Raw genomic sequence first — 17,805 nt, 5'->3', positions numbered from 1 at the left:
ATGGCGCCTTAAGTACTTGTTGTCAAGGCTCAAAATATAAATAGTAACCCTCGTATCATGCAACAATTTCAGAGTGTAAAAATCATTCGCCTGGACATTTTGCGCTTTGCATTTGTTGCATGGTAATGCATATTACCGGTTGACTCCGTAAAAGGTAACTATTGCAGCATCTCTCGTAGTTAATTAGAATTTGAAATATCCAAGACATATGAGAATTAGCGGCTCCTTTCTAAGCACGAGAAAAAACAGACTATTTCATGACCGAAAAAAATAATCCATCATAAATTATTATTCTTCATAGCATAGCATTATTGCCCATCGGCAGTTTCCTTTTAGGTGCATATAGATTACATAGCCATATGATCTATAAGAAACGAGTAAAAAATGATCTTTAATAATTAATACGCATTCATATATTTTCCTGAAAATAAGTTTTTTTACGATCTTATCCTCGAGAAATGATTTACGCTAGAAAATAAGAGGTTTGTTCAGATCCTTAAAAACAAAAAAATGAAATTCCAATCTTCTTTATTTTCAGAATTGTATCGTTACAGAAGTTGATCGGTGGGGATAAAGACAACAAGACCTTTCCCGATGAATTGCAGATTTAGCTAGAAATCGCTTCACAACTCTTTGTACCCAACGCAAATAACTTGATTAGGAGCGGAATATAAACACAACACACACATACATTGATAAAAACATTTGAGAAATATCATCCTCATCATCATCTCTCTGAAAATTCTGCTCCACCACACTGCGTACATTTTATACCACGCGATTTCATTTTCGATATTGCAGCGAAATGCTTTCCGCTCCTCCCATTAACCTTAAACCAACATACAAGAAACCTTCGGACGCTATAGCCCGCTACTGAATTAACTTCCACATGTAGTCATATAATTTTTTATGGGATATGAAACATGAATAAAAATATATATTAGTCAGATATAAAATATTAAAAGTTTTCTCAATTATATCTAAGATGCACAACAAAAATCCACAGCGAAATGATCATCATATCCTCATTTCATTTCTGCCCTGATAAAAAAAAATGGTGTCCCTCAGAAAACGTGCATTTATTTCGTTATATGAAATGCACAACTCCCAAGGCCCATAGAAATGGAGTATGAGTGTGTGAATAGAATATGCGTAGGCCTTGTAGAAAAGGAATTTCTGTAAAAATTAGACAGAAACTTAACGTAAAAACTTAAAAAAATATATACGACGAGTTTATAACTCGTCTGGTTAATTTTAGCCAATCCCGAAGAAAAACACAATATTATGGAACATCAATCAAAACACTCGACAGTTTTGTGCAACAAGGCTTAATTTACAACAAATAATGACTGCACTTCTAAGATTACGAATGAAAAAATTGTTTCACTCAAAATCTCTTCTGAGTTTTAAGTAAAAACTACAGTGTCTTTTCTAAGATCCAAACCGGAACATGAAAAACGCAATTTTTTCAACTTTCATTTTTTTTCTTTTATGGGGTAAATTTTAACTGCCGGCTCGGACCATATTTTCTATAAGCAGCCATGCTTTTCTCAACCTATCATTGATTTGTTTTACCCGCAATGGCGTCCGACATAAATATAGTTCTTTAACTTACGAAAGAGAAAAATAAGCATGCATTACGAGACCAGGGCAACAAAATAAAATCATGAAAACGCAAAAGGATGACAAAAAAAAGGCAGCTATAAGGATGACGCGACGAGAATGTTAAAGCAACTACTACTGGAGGGACTGAAAGAAAAATCACAGTCTGAATTGGGGAGGACACGTGGTCGGGTTAAATGGCGCAGGAGAAATAGCATTTTGAATGGCACTCCTCGGATGAAGTGCAAGCAAGTATGGAAGGCACACGCACTTGAGCGCTCTCCCTCGGGGAAACGACATCGGAAATTTAAAGAGAGAAAAAAAATAATGATAATGACGAACCATGCAGTTGAACCACAAGCAAAACTAAAAAAAATAGACTCGCATCACCTCTACGATACGGCTTCTTATTATTTTTACCCTTCTATAATGCTTCCACAACTCCACAGTTTACGACCCTCTTCCGAAATTGCTGCTTCTTTTTTCAATTTTTTTTGTCAAAGTGGTAAATGGGGAAAAATCCGCAGCGAGATCTCGGGAGCCATTTGGTTACACACAAACATATGAACGCCAATACACACGCACACACACACACACAGATCAACAGGCACACACACGAACACGCCCATTGACGCACCTACGCGAGGATCGACCCGTTCGCCTCATGCACGAGGATAAAGATGCTCGCTCGAGTAAATGACTATGACGCGATGGATTCCTGCCCCCCACCCCACGTTACTTAACGACACTGGAATCGCCATCATCATCATCATTATCGAAACGAGATAGACCCGATGAAAAAACCGCGCAGCGCGAGGACGCGTGATGGTTTCCCGCTGTGAAAGAGTGATGTGATACGCGAATGCGAGGGCCCGGAAGGAAAAAACAAACAAAGTGCATCCGTGTCGCTCCATGGGGTTCACCCAAGTCTTCAAAAAAATATATATTTTTTACATCCGTGTCCCATTTGACTGCTTTCGGGCAAGGTGAGACTAATGGTGGTTTAGGGGCCACCGCTGGGCTATATTTAAGACGATGAAACGGGGGAACCTCTGCCCACGAACAAGTAATACAAATACAGGTACAACGATTAAATGGACGATATCAACGACCACCCTACGTGATTCTTACTGCCTATAAAAAACTTTTTTTTTTCTTTTCACAATTTTTATCGTAGAGCACGATGGCCATTTCTAGTATTTAAAACAATCACTAATCTTAAGAATATTGATTTGCGACAATTTTAAATTGAGGAATCACATGCTCGATTGCATAGGTCACTTCATGCGAGTTTTATTAGAATACCTAAAGATGACTCACAGGTGAGTGAGGGTGAGTGACTCTTGGTCAACAGCAAACTGCCACCATACCCACTCGAACGCCTCAGAACTCGGAATTCACCGAGGATGATTCCACGCTTTTTAAGAGCGAAATCTTAAAAATTCTAAGCGATCCTTTCTATAGAAAATGAACACACAAAGAATGTCACCACCCACGCTCAATGAATCCATTTATGAAGAAGCCGAAGGAAAACTTTTAATATTTTACATACTCATTGGCATTAAAATAATTACCAAATCGTTTAAAACAAACTGCTCATTTATAAAATCTCTACATAAACAAGAGGATATGAAAGTAAAATTAATAGAATACATTAATACTAAAATTACTGAAATTCCATTTATTTCAGTTACTGAATTCTAAATAGCATTCAATTTTTCCGTACAGGAATTATTTCCATTACTTAAAACCAGAAGCAAATATCACTGTTTAATGAATGTTCAATTTAAGAGATTCTTTCGAGTATAAACCTCATTTCCTCTTAGGCTGAATCATGAAAACCAGAATAAAATATGAAAACTGGTTGCAAGCTGGAGAGGCAATAAAAATACTTGTACGTTCACCTGAGTGAATGAATGAAAAACTATTCTTATGCCATTTGCACTAAATATGGAATTGGAAAATTGTAACCAAAACCTTCCGTCGACGATAATGAAGTTCGAATGAAGTTATTTTGGACCGTGACCTTGGATGCATATCAAAGTAAAACCAATGAGTAGGCAGTCTCCGTGTTTGTCAACCCATTAATCAATACGGAGCATAACCTAAAACAAGTGAAGCGTCACGGAACAAAGGTATTGTTGGGCCCCGGGGAAGTTACGGCAAATGTTTTTTTTTAATTTGCCAGAATTATTTGGGAATTGACCAGCCTTTGTCAAAACAAATGGTACCATTTCAATCGCATGCAGATGATGTCCGTATTATTTCAGATAATTCGTTTGACAGCGAAGATAGAATGAACGACAGTAAATTATAATTATGAAAATAAAAAAATGTGCATATTAGAACTAACTTCCCGCAGGGACTTCAGGAACACAGTCACATTCACCAGATAAAAGTTTAGGATGATTCCCACAAAAAAATACTCTCCTGGTCCCTTGAGTAAATAAAACCACTCTTTCAACATTTGGTGACCAATAGAAAAAAATACGTGAACTTCTTGGCTCTTGGGAACACCAGTCGGATTTTGTGGATCACGCTGCCCAGACCAATCCCTCCCAACGGAGATGTTTCCCTTCCACTCCCACATCAAGATCCCCGTTAGACACCAACACCAACTAGTGAGGCATCCCGCGTCGCCACCCGACCCACTAAAGGTGGATCCTTGTTATCGACGCCTGCTGTCATAGCCCCGCTGGCCTCATTCAACCGCCCCCGTAGCGCCCGCCCCACACACGATGGCTGTACCCGCCACCCGGGCAGATCCGCCCCCTTATCGCCGACCACCGCGGTCGCTGTAGCCGCCATAGCCGCCGTAACCGCCGTAGTTCTGGAAAAAAATAAAATTCACGCATCATTCAGGTCATTACAATAAATATTTACATTCTATCGCGATGGGACTGTCATATGACGCAGGGGTGGCTTCATTAAGTGGGCAGCGCTCTGCTCGAAACTTCAAATCGCTTTCGGTCGTCAAGTGAGGGTTATTTTATTTATTTTGGCTATTTCAAATGAGATCCCAATCTCAAAGCTGCTTCCGTGCTTCGGCAAATTCAATTGGAGACGATTCCCGAAAATTAAAGGAAAAATTAGGGTACTTCTGTAAAAACATTGACACTTACAAGAAAGAAGGAAAATATTTTCTCAATTTATTTATTCTCTAAAATGAATGGCTGCATTCTAATTTGTATCCAAGTCTTTGATTTGAATTAATTTCATTTTTCCACTTTATATGAGAGAGAGGCTACTGAAACAAGAGGCAATACAAAAAATATTATTAGCTTGCCTTCGTACACCAATACCAAGTAAATTAACCCGTTTTAATACTTAAAAAGATTATATTCCGAAAAAAGGCTTTGAGCCGACATCTTCGCCACTGATATCCGATAATACTAGCATACTTATTGACACGGAAAGGGGACATAACAAGTAACTATGAAGTGAAAAAAGCTATCCAATAATCTAAAAATTAAATGCTGCTCCAGAAATATAGAAGGGTTGTATCAATATATCTTTCGAATGACTATAAATTTGAAACACTCCCACACTTCGACCAATGGACTTCGATATTTTAGCCGCATACAGTATTAGAAATTCAATTACAAGTGGATTCCATGGACAGCCGATTGCCAAAATTGCCCCAAATGCCGATCGCAAAATGAGATGCTCACACTAACTTGCACTCCGCTACGTTTTCAGATTCTAATGTAAATATTATTTTATTCTCTCTCTATATTCCTTCCACCTCCGAATAGGTACTCGGGTAGGTACAGAGCTGGTATTAAGGTCTCGAGAAATGCCCTAAAAAGAAATTGTGTTATTCGAACCGCCAAAAAATAAAATTCTAAATAAAAGAATTGGATCAAATATTCTGCCAAGAATAATTTTAAAACGAAAGGTAATAAGATGTAAAAGGTGGGGTGTTGGGGATCGCCAGAGTGAGTACACCATGCACAAAGTACGTGCGTTCATGCCGTCGAGATTTTGACATGGCATTTAAGTCCCCGAGGAAGACAGACAAGAGCGAAAAATGACTCAGCGGCCACTGAAAAGTTTCTTCGCTGGAGAATCCTCGGAAACATTTCAGACGAAAGTAAACAATAGGGACTATCGATTACCATTATATGCACGTGTATTTCAAAGCATGCATTCACCTTAACAACAAGGAAGAGGTAAGTCACACGGCAAAGGTATTGATTATTCTCAAGGGCGGATCATCGAAGTCCATTAAATTCACGACAATTTCACACGAATACAAAACGTAACGTAAAACTAGTGATTAACTGAGAAGAGAGTAGAAAACAGTTTTGTTTACATTTTTTTCGTTTCCAAATCGAGGGATGTCCCGAAAAAATTCATTCAATACATAACCTTCTTTCGCTTTCGTTAAAAAGAACACCATTATCATGAATTTCACCCCTTTGCAAGTCTCAAAGTGAGGGACAGGAATAGCAATTAATATAGTTTTTCGGCATATTTGGGGAGAAAACAGAGGCAATGCATTGAATATTATCTACACTTTGCAACCAGTCGCTGAGAACTCGGTCATTCGATAAACAAACCGTCTCGGTAAAAATCCTAATCAATAAGAAATAAAATCCAGCGTACCGGAAACGGTACGAGAAAAATAAACACATGGGGTGCTTGACTAAAAGCGAAAGGTGAGGCGTGGAATAAAACTAGGGAAGGACGGATGAGAACTCGAAGAAGGTATTGGCACGGGAGAGAACCAATAGCCTCCGAACTTGCCTACTTCACGTGAAGGCCGAGGAAAAACTTCTCCGGACGCCGCACCATGGACTTAACTTTCCAATATCAAATGCGCGTAGAGTTATAAGGCACGAAGGGAGGGCGAGTCAACGAGAGAGAGGAATGAGGGCGGTAGACGGGAGAGAATCTCCTCTCATGAAAGAGGGTCGAGGAAGGAGAGACGGAGGCATGATTCGACGCGTGGGATGCCGGTTGTATCCAAACTTCGGGACCCCCACGCCCCAACAGGAGAAGAAGGCAAATTCGTAAACTTCAGGTTGTGTGCGAGTGGGGGCTTGGCCATCCCCCCTTCATATATATCCATGGGAACTGGTGTACTCACATAAAAAAAGTGTGGCGGTGGGCAGGGGTCAACCGATCCTCCGGTCTGGGCGGGGGAGGTCCATGGGGAATGAGGAATCTGGGACTTAATAATGGCAGCAAGAGATCCGTTATTCGGAAACTTGGAGATGCGAGGGCGGAGGGGGCGGGAGGAGAAATGGGACGAGGACGAAAAGGTTTTACCGCGAGTGAGGAGGGACCGAGCGAAGCATAAGAAGGCATAAGGCACCATCCGCCCATTTCGAGGCGAAACTAGGACTCCACGAACGAAGGAAATCACATGAATTGTACTCTTGAAATTTACACTCGTCATTGGGCTCTAATAAATCATCATCGAACTTAGGTAATTATAACAATACGGCTTCCAAATTACACTCGTAAAACTGTCAGATATACAGCGGGCGTAGAATTTTTCTACGTGTCCGTTAGATTTCGCCAATCTATTGGTAGAAGCCACAGATCCCACATATTATGAAATAGAGGCGTCTATATGCAACTCACCTGTGATCTGGGAGTGTATGGCCTTTGGTAGCCACGGCCGCGATAATTCCTGTTATCCCTGCGAAATAAAGAAGATCGGAGGGGAGTGTGGGTAGGGTTGTTGATGAGACAAGTGGGGCGGAGGATTTGAGGATTGAGGAGAAAGGGTATGACAGGTCATTGGAAGGTTGAACAGGGAGAAGATAAAATGTGATTAGTATGTTTAAAACCCACATTCAATGAGAATAACAAAACCTGAGTTTCAAAGACAATATCACGAATATAACTAATTCATGGTTATATCTCTAATGACAACAAGTAAATAAATCAACAATTTGTATTCATACAGTTCAGAAAAAATCTAAATTTCTCCACCGAACTCGCTCACATGTCATGCAAATCCCCTTTGCGAAACTGTTTTTGGGAGAAAAGGTGGGATAGGGATTCTACACGAACAGAAATTAATATTGGGCAGGCTTTTATCATGCAATTTCTAAAAATTTTTATTTTGGGTAGGAAAGGTAATTTCCAATGAACGACTTAAGGAGAGAACGTGGTCACTCGGTTTCATATGATTCCGATATTCTCCACTACTAGTTCTCTCTCCCATCCTAGGATTAAAACTGGCTACCGTGAAAATTCTTTTCGGATTGCTTTTTTTTCTATATTATTTTCAAATAGCCACTTGTGGGATTTCGAAAAATCAAAATAATTTAATCTCTTAATAATTTAATCTCTCTCTTACACACCCAGACAAAATATTACCGAACTCAATGATATTGCGAATGCTCTTCATAGCATCTTGAATTACAAATAAATTTAAGAAAATCAAGTGCATGGAAGCAGAAAAGATGTACAACGTGTCCAATTCGCTTTCACGGAATCCCAAGCGCTTCCTTTCTCATTATAAGATCATGCCGCTCCATTCAAACTTCCTTCATAAATCGTCTTGTCAACTGTGCCACCATTGAGAAAATTAAGGGCGAAAGGGTAAAGAATTTAGGAGTCCCGTGGAGCAGATGAAATCGCATGGAATGCAGAGAATCCAGATGACTGCAGGCATCACTATTCACAACAGATCACGTGCATAAGGGACATAACATGACATCCAACATTAGAAAACCTAACTCCTAGAACCCAGAAGAAGAGAGACGCAGCAGTCAGATTCCCCGTTCATAACGACCGCGAAATTTTAGACAGCTGAATGTAAACGTAGTGTTACCAGCTTGGCTGACAATGAGCGTTAGGGACGGCAAAAAAATGCGACAACCACCGATAACATCGAAAAATGTCACCAATTGGCAATGGACGACCGTAGAAATAAGGTTAGTTATAGATGGCAGTGCCTATGGGCATATCCAAAGAGGGCATTTGTCATATATTGACTGAGGAATTGCCCACGTGTGTGTGTGCAAGTGACCCGCGCGATGGGTGCCGCGCTTGCTCACTTTGGACCAACGACACATTCGAATGAACATTTCCAAGGTCCCTGTTGGAGCGGTTTAAGTAAAGCGAGTCAGATTTTTGCAAATATTCATCACTGCCGATGAAACTTGGATCCACCTCTAAATTCCTGAGACGAAAGAACAGACAAAACAGCCGACGGCAAAGGGTGAACCTGCTCTGAAAATGCGAAGACGGTTCCATCGGCCGGGAAGGCAATGGCGACTGTTTTTTGGGATGGTCACGGAATCTTGTTCATCAAATATCTTCAAAAATGAAAGTAACAACGAGAGCATTACACCACATTACCAGACGAGCTGAAGGTGGAAAATGCAAAAATTGACCACATATGAAGAAGAAAAGAGTGCTTTTCATCAGGACAACGAACATGCTCATACTTCGGCGGTCACCGAGGCTAAAATTTGCGAATGACACTTCGAATTGGCTTGACCACTCACCGTAGTCACCAGATCTGGCACCCTGCGACTTGTTCCTAACCTTAAATTTCTCATGGATGACTGAGATTTTCCTCGGGAACGTAAACACCTATTTAGCGTAGAAAGACGTCAACTACTATTTGGAAGGGTTAAAAAAAGTTAAGGGCATCGCTGGAAGAAGTGAACCGACTTAAAAGAAGACAAGGCTGAAAAATAAAAAAAAATTTGAAGAAAAAATGGCTCGTTTATTTGTAAGGTCGGAAACTTTTCAGACTAACCAAGTAAATACATGTATACCCAGGGACCCAATAGAAGCCCATTTCCCAAAGTAAAGACAACTCATTAGCCATCTTATTTCGCTAGATTTTGCTAAAAAGTCTTATTATTATAATAATAAATCTTTTATAACGACGTAGAGCCATAGACAAATAAATAAGATTCCGATAGGATATTACACAAGATCGATGCAGAGGCTTACAAACGAAACGCCTGGAAAAATGAATATTTGGCTGTCGTCACAGAAGCCAAATTAGAATTCGTTTATCTCAGGGGTAAAAAAGCAATTACTGGTGCAAAGAGGAGAAGGCTACGCGTCGGGCAGAAAGGAAGGGAGAGAGGGCTTTTCGACAGAAATACCAAACGTCACAAATTTCCCGATTTTTTTACGCTAAGCCATCTTAATAATGGCGTATAATTAAATTTTTTAAATAAAAAGATACTTTTCGAAAAAAACGAGCTTGAGACCCCTGCATCGACTAATAATACCCAACAATAGAGCCGTTCGGTCCAAGTGTCCAAAAACCCGTCTTACGTACAATGGAATACATATGTATTTTTATTTTGAATCAGGGGCCCAAAGGGGTTCTGCGTCTTCGTACATACGAGGACGGGCGACACTCCAGAGTAGTTTGAATACGTTTAAAAGTGGCAAGGCATAAGAGGCGAAATACCGTGGAACGGGCGAAACAAAGGGAATAAGGAACAACATGATGGATGGAATGAAAAGGAGTCGGTGGGTTTATGAGGGCATTCGAGGATGGGGAGTTCATTGGGGGAAATGTCGGAGGGTGGGCGGGGAGGCGACTGGGCGTGGGACAGGGGTCCCGGCTCCATCGGCCCTTTCTGGTTGCTCATCCCTGAAACTTCGGAGCGCGCAACGGAGGAACTTCAGAGGCCACGAGGGGAAGGCGGGAGGAGGGGGGCGGGAGGGACTTGCACGCCATCCCCCAGAGAGGGGGCGGCGAGAAAATGGGTGGGTCGGGTCGGTACTTGCGGGCTCCTTTTGTCGCTTTAAGGACGCAGAGGGGGAGGGAAGGGGGTCAGCGTGGGGTTGAAAGTGCGAGGGGCGAGGCAGCAGAGCCGAGGTGGAGGGGCTGGATGGTGTACCAAGGGGCCTAAGGAGGCGAGCGAGCTGAAATGACTCACGGAAGCACTGTTTGCTTGGACTGTGGTGTAACGGGAGGAGGGTCCTGCTCTGGGGTGTGAGAGGCGAAGGGGTGAATTGTGGAGGGAGGAGGGGCGACACTGTAGCAAAATACGGTGGGGAGGGACACCAGGTCTCCAGATGATAGTATGAAACGACTCCAATGTCAATACTACTTCGTTGAAGAAATAACCAAACTTTGTTGCGGCAGTGCCATTTCGTGCTGACCCCGTGATGGATACCCCAGCTTAAAAAGCGCTCGGGAATCTGCACTCCAAAAAACGCATTAATTTAATTTAATTACTAGGACAAGCCACGACAATTTGTGGCTTTGGATTTGGGGTTTGAATGGAGGAATTGAGCTGGGCAGATAGTAGTCAGGGCAACGGAAGAAGTGTTACATGTGGCTCAGAAAAGCTGACCGTTGTTTCAAGTAACTTGGGAGGCGAGGGAATGTGCCCCAATCGAGGTGCATGTTATTGCGGTGGAACGAGAGCTGATCCCCGAAACGAAACGCATATGCGTAGTCGGCCGAAGCATCATGAATGGTGGTGATTAGCAGATGAAAAATACTACAGGAGGAAACATGTTCTATCTTGGACTCTTTGGCCTCAGAATGATAAGTTTTCGCGGAGCACGAAAACCTAACATCTGCACGCTGGTTCAGTTTCGTTAACTGGCCAATATTGCAATGTTCAGTCAAAGGATGGCCATAACGTCCATGCATGAATTCCGCGTACTCCAATTTCACGCAATTATTACTTTTTTAGCAATAATTAACTGGGACTTCCAAAACGGTCATACCCATCGCTCCGCGACGCTTGATGCAGAGTTAAATATGGATCTGTAGTATTCCTGCTCCTACCTGTCGAATTAGACTTCTTTCAATTTCTACGGCGAAGTATTCTCTCATGACAAATTTTCGAAGGATTTTTGAATTTATAGATTTTTTAATCTCTCCAGCTTCCTCGCATTTCCAGGGGGGTATTTTCGAACACCTTTGGAAGAAAACTCCAGTGAAGACAGCGCATCATATCGGAAACTGAGCAATTCAGTATATCACCGGCATCGGTACTGAAATGCGGTCAAGGCTCCAACGTCATAGAAATGTGTTACGCCATAGACGAAAATGCATTCCACTGAAAAAAATAACATTTAACCAGATAAATAATTTTGAATCGCCGCGCTAATGAGTCCCTTTCTTAAGATTATTACTTAATTTCTCGGACTTTCAACGTTTGGAATATTTACGGTCTGGTCGAAATCGTACTAAAATGAACAAATAATTTGCCCAAATATCATACACTAGATCTCCTCTATTACTCACTTGTTTGATACTATATTGTTTTTACCCCGATCAGAATTCGAACTTGCGCACTTTAAATAAATTTAAAACCGTTAATATTCTAATAAATAAACATGAACACACCGCATTAACCGAAAGGATCGAAAGAAAGAGAATACGAACAATGAGTTTCGTGTTCAACGAATACTAACATTTACCGACGAAAAAATTAAAGGACTAAAGTAATCTAGAAAAAAATTTTATTTATAAAAATATAAATAATTGTACTGAATATGCAGCATAAGAATTCAAAAAAGGTGCCTATTGCAAACTCAAACAATGTCCATGACAAAAATCGAAGCAAAAAAGATGTCAGTTTGAGCAGAACAAACCGCTGTACGAACGTCTTTCGATAGCCAAAAAAAAAGAGAAAAAAGAAAAGTAAGCCTTACTCTTAAACAGAGAAATTTATACATAACATGTAATCCATTTTTTCAGGAGAAAAAGACAATAAAAACCACAACATAAACAAAAGTGTAAAGACATTATGACTATATAAATATATGGAGGCGAACACTAGATCAATCAGAATTTTGCCAATGAGGCATGATTATTGCAATGGGAAACCATGAAGTTAACATATAAAGTAAACGTGCGCAGATTAATAGGTCTATAGAATAAAGATGTACACATAGCACATAAAGGCAGCGTGCGAAGGGTATTATAAAAATCATTACATAAGGTTCACTTTTCGACACACACGACGATGGAAGCTGATAAATGAAAGCAGAGCGCGGAAATATTACGCTGCTGAAAAATTACGATGATCAAACGGATTGACCGATGAATGATTCATGATGATGACTACTTAAGAAGACCTTTAAAAGTGAGGGGAGGGGGAAACATTAAAAACACATGGACAAGGAGATGAAAAAAATCAAGTGGGCGTATTCTGAGAAAAATTAACTGACATGAGGCCGCAGTGAATCATGGATGAGAAAAACGACAGAGGATCAACAAGGATTAATTATGAGGATCAAACAATCAGTTAGAGGCATCCACTTATCAATACGAGGGAATTAAAATACTGTGAAGTTAAGTGAATTCCTACAGCAAATAATGAGAAAACTTAAGAAAGTTCCTTTAAATTGACTTTTGAATTGAAGTTTTTTCTTAATATTGGCTAAAGAAATTTACTTAATTCCATATTCACAACCAATATCTCAGACGTCTTCAATTAAAATATTAATCAAAGACGAAATGAGCTACAATGAGCCAATACCTACATACCGTATGCAATTAAAATGAAGGCAACAATTCGGAGTATAGGTGATTGAAATTTAGTGCCGATGAAAATAAGCCGCACACATACTACCTTGATCAAAAAGTTCCCGGAATAACCACCGTGTGGCGCACCCATCGTTCCGATTTGAGTTCTGTTTTTTTTTGTTAAATTGGTACATCTGTTGTTGATATTCCCTTTAAATCTTAGTGTCATAACTTGACATTTGCAAAAGTTACGTAGCCAAGAGTACATCTATCTCTGTGTGTGTTGGCGATTTTTTACAATTGCAGAAATGGATTTAAATTTGCAACAACGAACTTGTATTAAATTTTGCGTAAAAAACGGATTTAGTGGCGCACGGACGTTGGAAATGTTGGAAAAGTGTTTCGGCAACGATTCTCTAAAAAAAAACGGTCGTTTACCAGTGGCACGAGCGGTTCAGAAGTGGTCGTGAGTCAATCGAAGATGATGAACGCAGTGGCAGACCATCGACATCGAAAGTCGGTGAAAAAATTGATAAAGTAAAAGAAATGTTGGTCAATAACCGCAAATTAACCATCAGAGAAATAGCGGAGGACTTGAACATTGCCTATGGATCCGCCCAAGACATTGTGGTTAATGATTTGGGTTTCCGTCGTGTAGCAGCAAAGTTGGTGCCAAAAGACCTCAATTTCATGCAAAAAAGAGACCGTGTTGACGTCGCAAAAGACATGATTTGCGAGGCTGAATCCGATCCCACATTCATCAAAAGGATCATTACTGGAGACGAGACGTGGGTTTATGAGTACGACACGCAATCCAGACATCAGGCAAGTGAATGGCGTTCACCAAATGAGCCGAGACCAAAAAAACCACGTCGTTTTCAGTCAAAAAAGAAGGCAATGCTGACGGTTTTCATGGATTACAACGGTGTAGTGCATCATGAATTTTTGCCAGACAGTAAACAAAGAGTATTATTTGGGCGTTATGAGACGTTTGCGTGAAGCAATTCGCCGAAAGAGACCAGAAATGTGGGCAGAAAACTCGTGGATTTTGCACCATGATAACGCACCGTCGCACAGTGCTATCATTATTCGTAATTTTTTGACGAAAAATGCAACAAATACCATCCAACAGCCACCGAATTCACCTGATTTGGCTCCCTGTGACTTCTTTTTGTTCAATCGAGTTAAAAAACCATTACGGGGAACGCGTTTTAGCAGCCGAGAGGAAGTAATGGAAAAATCGCAGGAAGCACTGATGGACATACCGAAAACCGAATATAAAAAATGTTTCGAAGATTGGATCAAGCGCTGGCATAAGTGTGTTGCAGTCGATGGGGATTACTTTGAAGGGGACAATATAGATTTAGATGAATAAACTTGTATTTTTAATTTTCTGAATAAATTCCGGGAAATTTTTGATCAAGGAAGTATGAAGCTCATTAAAAGAAAAAGTTTTCAGGGAGTATTAACATTTACTCATCCCACGAATAATTAAGAAAAAGAGCCAACCAAATGTGAACAGGGCATCACTCGAAAACACCAAGGGTTCGGTTGTCGTGCAAAGGGTCGGAGCACTTAAGCTGATTGTTGGCAGTAGTGCGAAATGACTCCGACCGTCAGTGCAGCTTAAAACCCAAACACCACCAACACGAGCAACAAAACGCACGGCGTTTCTTCCTCCTCGGGGCGGAGGAAGGATTTTTTCCCCCACGGGGTGCACCCGCACTTGTATACGCTTCCCGGCGAGGACAAGTGAAGGGAGGATGGAAGCGGGGGCGAAAGAGAAGAGGAACGAGACTCATAAACACACACTAGCGCGAAGAGAAGCAAGAAGAGTAGAGAGAGGAAATTACATTGAGTCTGTTACTAGGGAACCGTGGCCACTCCACCCACTCCGCCAACAAACAAGTCTCCCGCCCCACCTCCACTCCCCACCGCACCGCCCCCCCCCATTCGTCATTCCACGCAGAAGCCCAATATATCCCAGGAAAGCACGGCTTCAGTTGCGGAGGTATCCCGCCCCCTCCCTCTTATACACACCTTACGACCCACACCGACCCGCAGCGCGGCGACGGCGGCCGACCAAACCCTCCTCCACTGCCGAACAATTCAATTTGACCAGCAACGGAACCTCGCCCCCCTTCTAACTTCCCTTCCCCCGCCCGCCACGATAAAACCTCCACCCAGGGCCAACACGGGGAACTTGGGATAGCACGGACCCCTCCACCCTCACACACACTCCTCTATAAACAACCCCCCACCCTCGAAAATGACCTGGGAACTCCCTCCCCCCTATGAAAGCCCGCCTCACTCCCACCCCCCTCTCCCAGCCTTTAAACCTCTCGCGCGAAAGCTTTCCGGGCCCGTCCTCCGCTCTGTTCGGCGCGTACACACCGACGCAGGCCCCTCTGCCCTTCCTCCCGCTCGCCCCCCCCCCGGGGTCTCCCGGGGACGGCGCTGAGTCGAGGGGCCGCGGAGAGAGGGCGCGTGCACAAAACCTCTCACTCGCACCACCCACTCCCTCCCCCCTTCCGCCTATGCCGTTTGATGGAAATTAAGCAAATTCCATTTCCATGTACCTGAGAAATCAACTGGGACGGCGGCTGGCTGGATACACGTATACATCCGCTCTGCCTATCTATCTGTCTCCCTCCCCTCTCCCGTTTCAACCCCGAACCGAAACCTACTACATCCCTGCCACCGCCCCTCAGAATCATCTTCCCGCAACCCAACTCTTCCCAGCAAACCCAAAGTCAAGAGGCCACACGAGGCAGGAACCTTCGGCACGAACACACAAATATATAAATATACACACATATAAATATAATTTATATAAATATATACATACAATATTTATATATATATATATATATATATATGTATATATATATATATATATATATATATATATATATATATATATATATATATATATATATATATGTATATATGTATATATATATGTATATATATGTATATATATATGTTTATATATATGTATATATATATGTATATATATATGTATATATATATGTATATATATATGTATATATATATGTATATATATATGTATATATATATGTATATATATATATATATATATGTATATATATATATATGTATATATATATGTATATATATATATATATATATATATATATGTATATATATATATATAAAAGTGGGTCGCAGTAGTCCAGCGGGTAGAGCATTGGACTGCTGACCGGAGGGTACCAGGTTCGATTCCCGGGCAAGGCACTCTGGGCACCTACAGCTCCACCTAAGCTATATGATTTTTCGGGAACTAGGTCTTCCTGGGAAACCATAACCGGCCCAGGGAAAGGAACTAGCCCCCCTACCCTGATGTGTGAATTACACACGCCGTCGGGCTTAGTACTGGGTGAACTCCACCATCACCTACCAAACCGACCTTCGGGTTGATTACTGTGTTTATTGTTTTTTTAATATATAAAAATATTGTATATATATATATATATATATATATATATATATATATATATATATATATATATATATATATCCCCTCCCCGGACTACAACCTTGACGTGGTGGAAGGGCTTGTGCGTTCCGATGACCCCTAGAGCTGTGCTGGCGGGAGTAATAATTATTGCTCCTGGTAGGGTCACCCATGCCAGATAGGTCGAAGGTTAGGAGCCAGACGAAAGGTAGTCCACGCAGCGTCTGTTCCTCAGTGAGGCGGCTGCAATGGCGTCTGACCCCAGTGGGGCGGCCAGTAAGTGATGGTGTCACGTTAAAAACACTATTGAGGAAGGCAACGGGAAACCACCTCAATTATCTTTCCCTAGAAAAATATGATGGACAATAGAGATAATTTGAGTCCTGGCAACCACGGGCTCGGCCCAATCGGCCGTGTGTCGTGCCCGGCAGCGGGGGAGGCAAGGCTTCCGCGGTCGTCATCCCACGAAACCCTTGCAAGGGAAAACCAGCAGCAGCAGGACAGAAGACGCAGGAGAAGAAGACCACATTAGTTAGAATAGGAACGTGGAATGTTAGCACAATGATGAGGACAGGGAAATTGGAGAATGTTAAGCGAGAGATGGAAAAGGGAAATATAGATATTTTAGGTCTATGCGAGGTGAGATGGAAAGATAGCGGGCATTACTGGAGTGGTAAGTTTAGAATAATATACAGCGGTGGGGACGAGAGTCAACGAGGGGTTGCCATAGTATTAAATGAAGAGGTAGGAAGAAGCGTAGTCAACATTGAGCAGGTAACGGATAGAATACTACTAGTGGAGATAAAAGCAGAACCGACGAACATAGTTATTATTCAGGTATACATGCCACCGAGCAACCATAAGGAAGAAGAGGTCGATTGGATATACTATCAGTTAGAGGTCATGATCGCGTGTCTTCCTGCAGGGAAACATTTGATAGTGATGGGGGATTGGAATGCGACGGTAGGCGAAGGAAGAGATGGTGATGAGGTGGGCGACTACGGTTTAGGCACGAGGAATGACCGCGGGGAGAAAGCAGTTGAGTTCTGCAGGAGACAGGGGTTAGTCATCACCAACACTTGGTTTAGACACCACAAAAGACGCAGGTATACATGGAAAATGCCAGGTGACACAGGAAGATATCAGCTAGATTATATCCTGGTTAGACACAGGTTTAGGAATAGTGTGATAAATTCCCACAGCTTTCCGGGAGCGGATGCGGACTCAGACCACAATTTAGTTGTTATGAAATGTAGCGTACGTTTCAAAAAGATAAGGCAGGGGCGGCGAGTTAGAA

At 41.7% G+C, this 17,805-nt stretch overlaps 1 protein-coding gene across 1 annotated transcript in view; it reads right to left on the bottom strand.

Moving 5' to 3' along the window:
• Window positions 1-518: 518 nt before the first annotated feature.
• The window catches only part of Rat1 (5'-3' exoribonuclease 2 Rat1), a 319,165-nt gene continuing 301,878 nt past the window's right edge, over window positions 519-17,805 (bottom strand). The window contains exons 20-21 of the mRNA XM_071597487.1: window positions 7,195-7,252; window positions 519-4,432 (exon numbers count right to left, since the gene is read on the bottom strand). Coding sequence (XP_071453588.1) covers window positions 4,376-4,432; window positions 7,195-7,252 — 115 coding nt within the window. The 3' untranslated portion in view covers window positions 519-4,375. The remainder of the gene's footprint in view (window positions 4,433-7,194; window positions 7,253-17,805) is intronic.

The sequence above is a fragment of the Hetaerina americana genome, unplaced genomic scaffold, assembly GCF_022747635.1.
Source record: "Hetaerina americana unplaced genomic scaffold, ioHetAmer1.1.p SCAF_9, whole genome shotgun sequence".
Taxonomy (NCBI): Eukaryota; Metazoa; Arthropoda; class Insecta; order Odonata; family Calopterygidae; genus Hetaerina; species Hetaerina americana.
The sequence above is the reverse complement of the archived record's forward strand: the minus strand, read 5'-3'. Positions and strand labels throughout refer to the sequence as shown.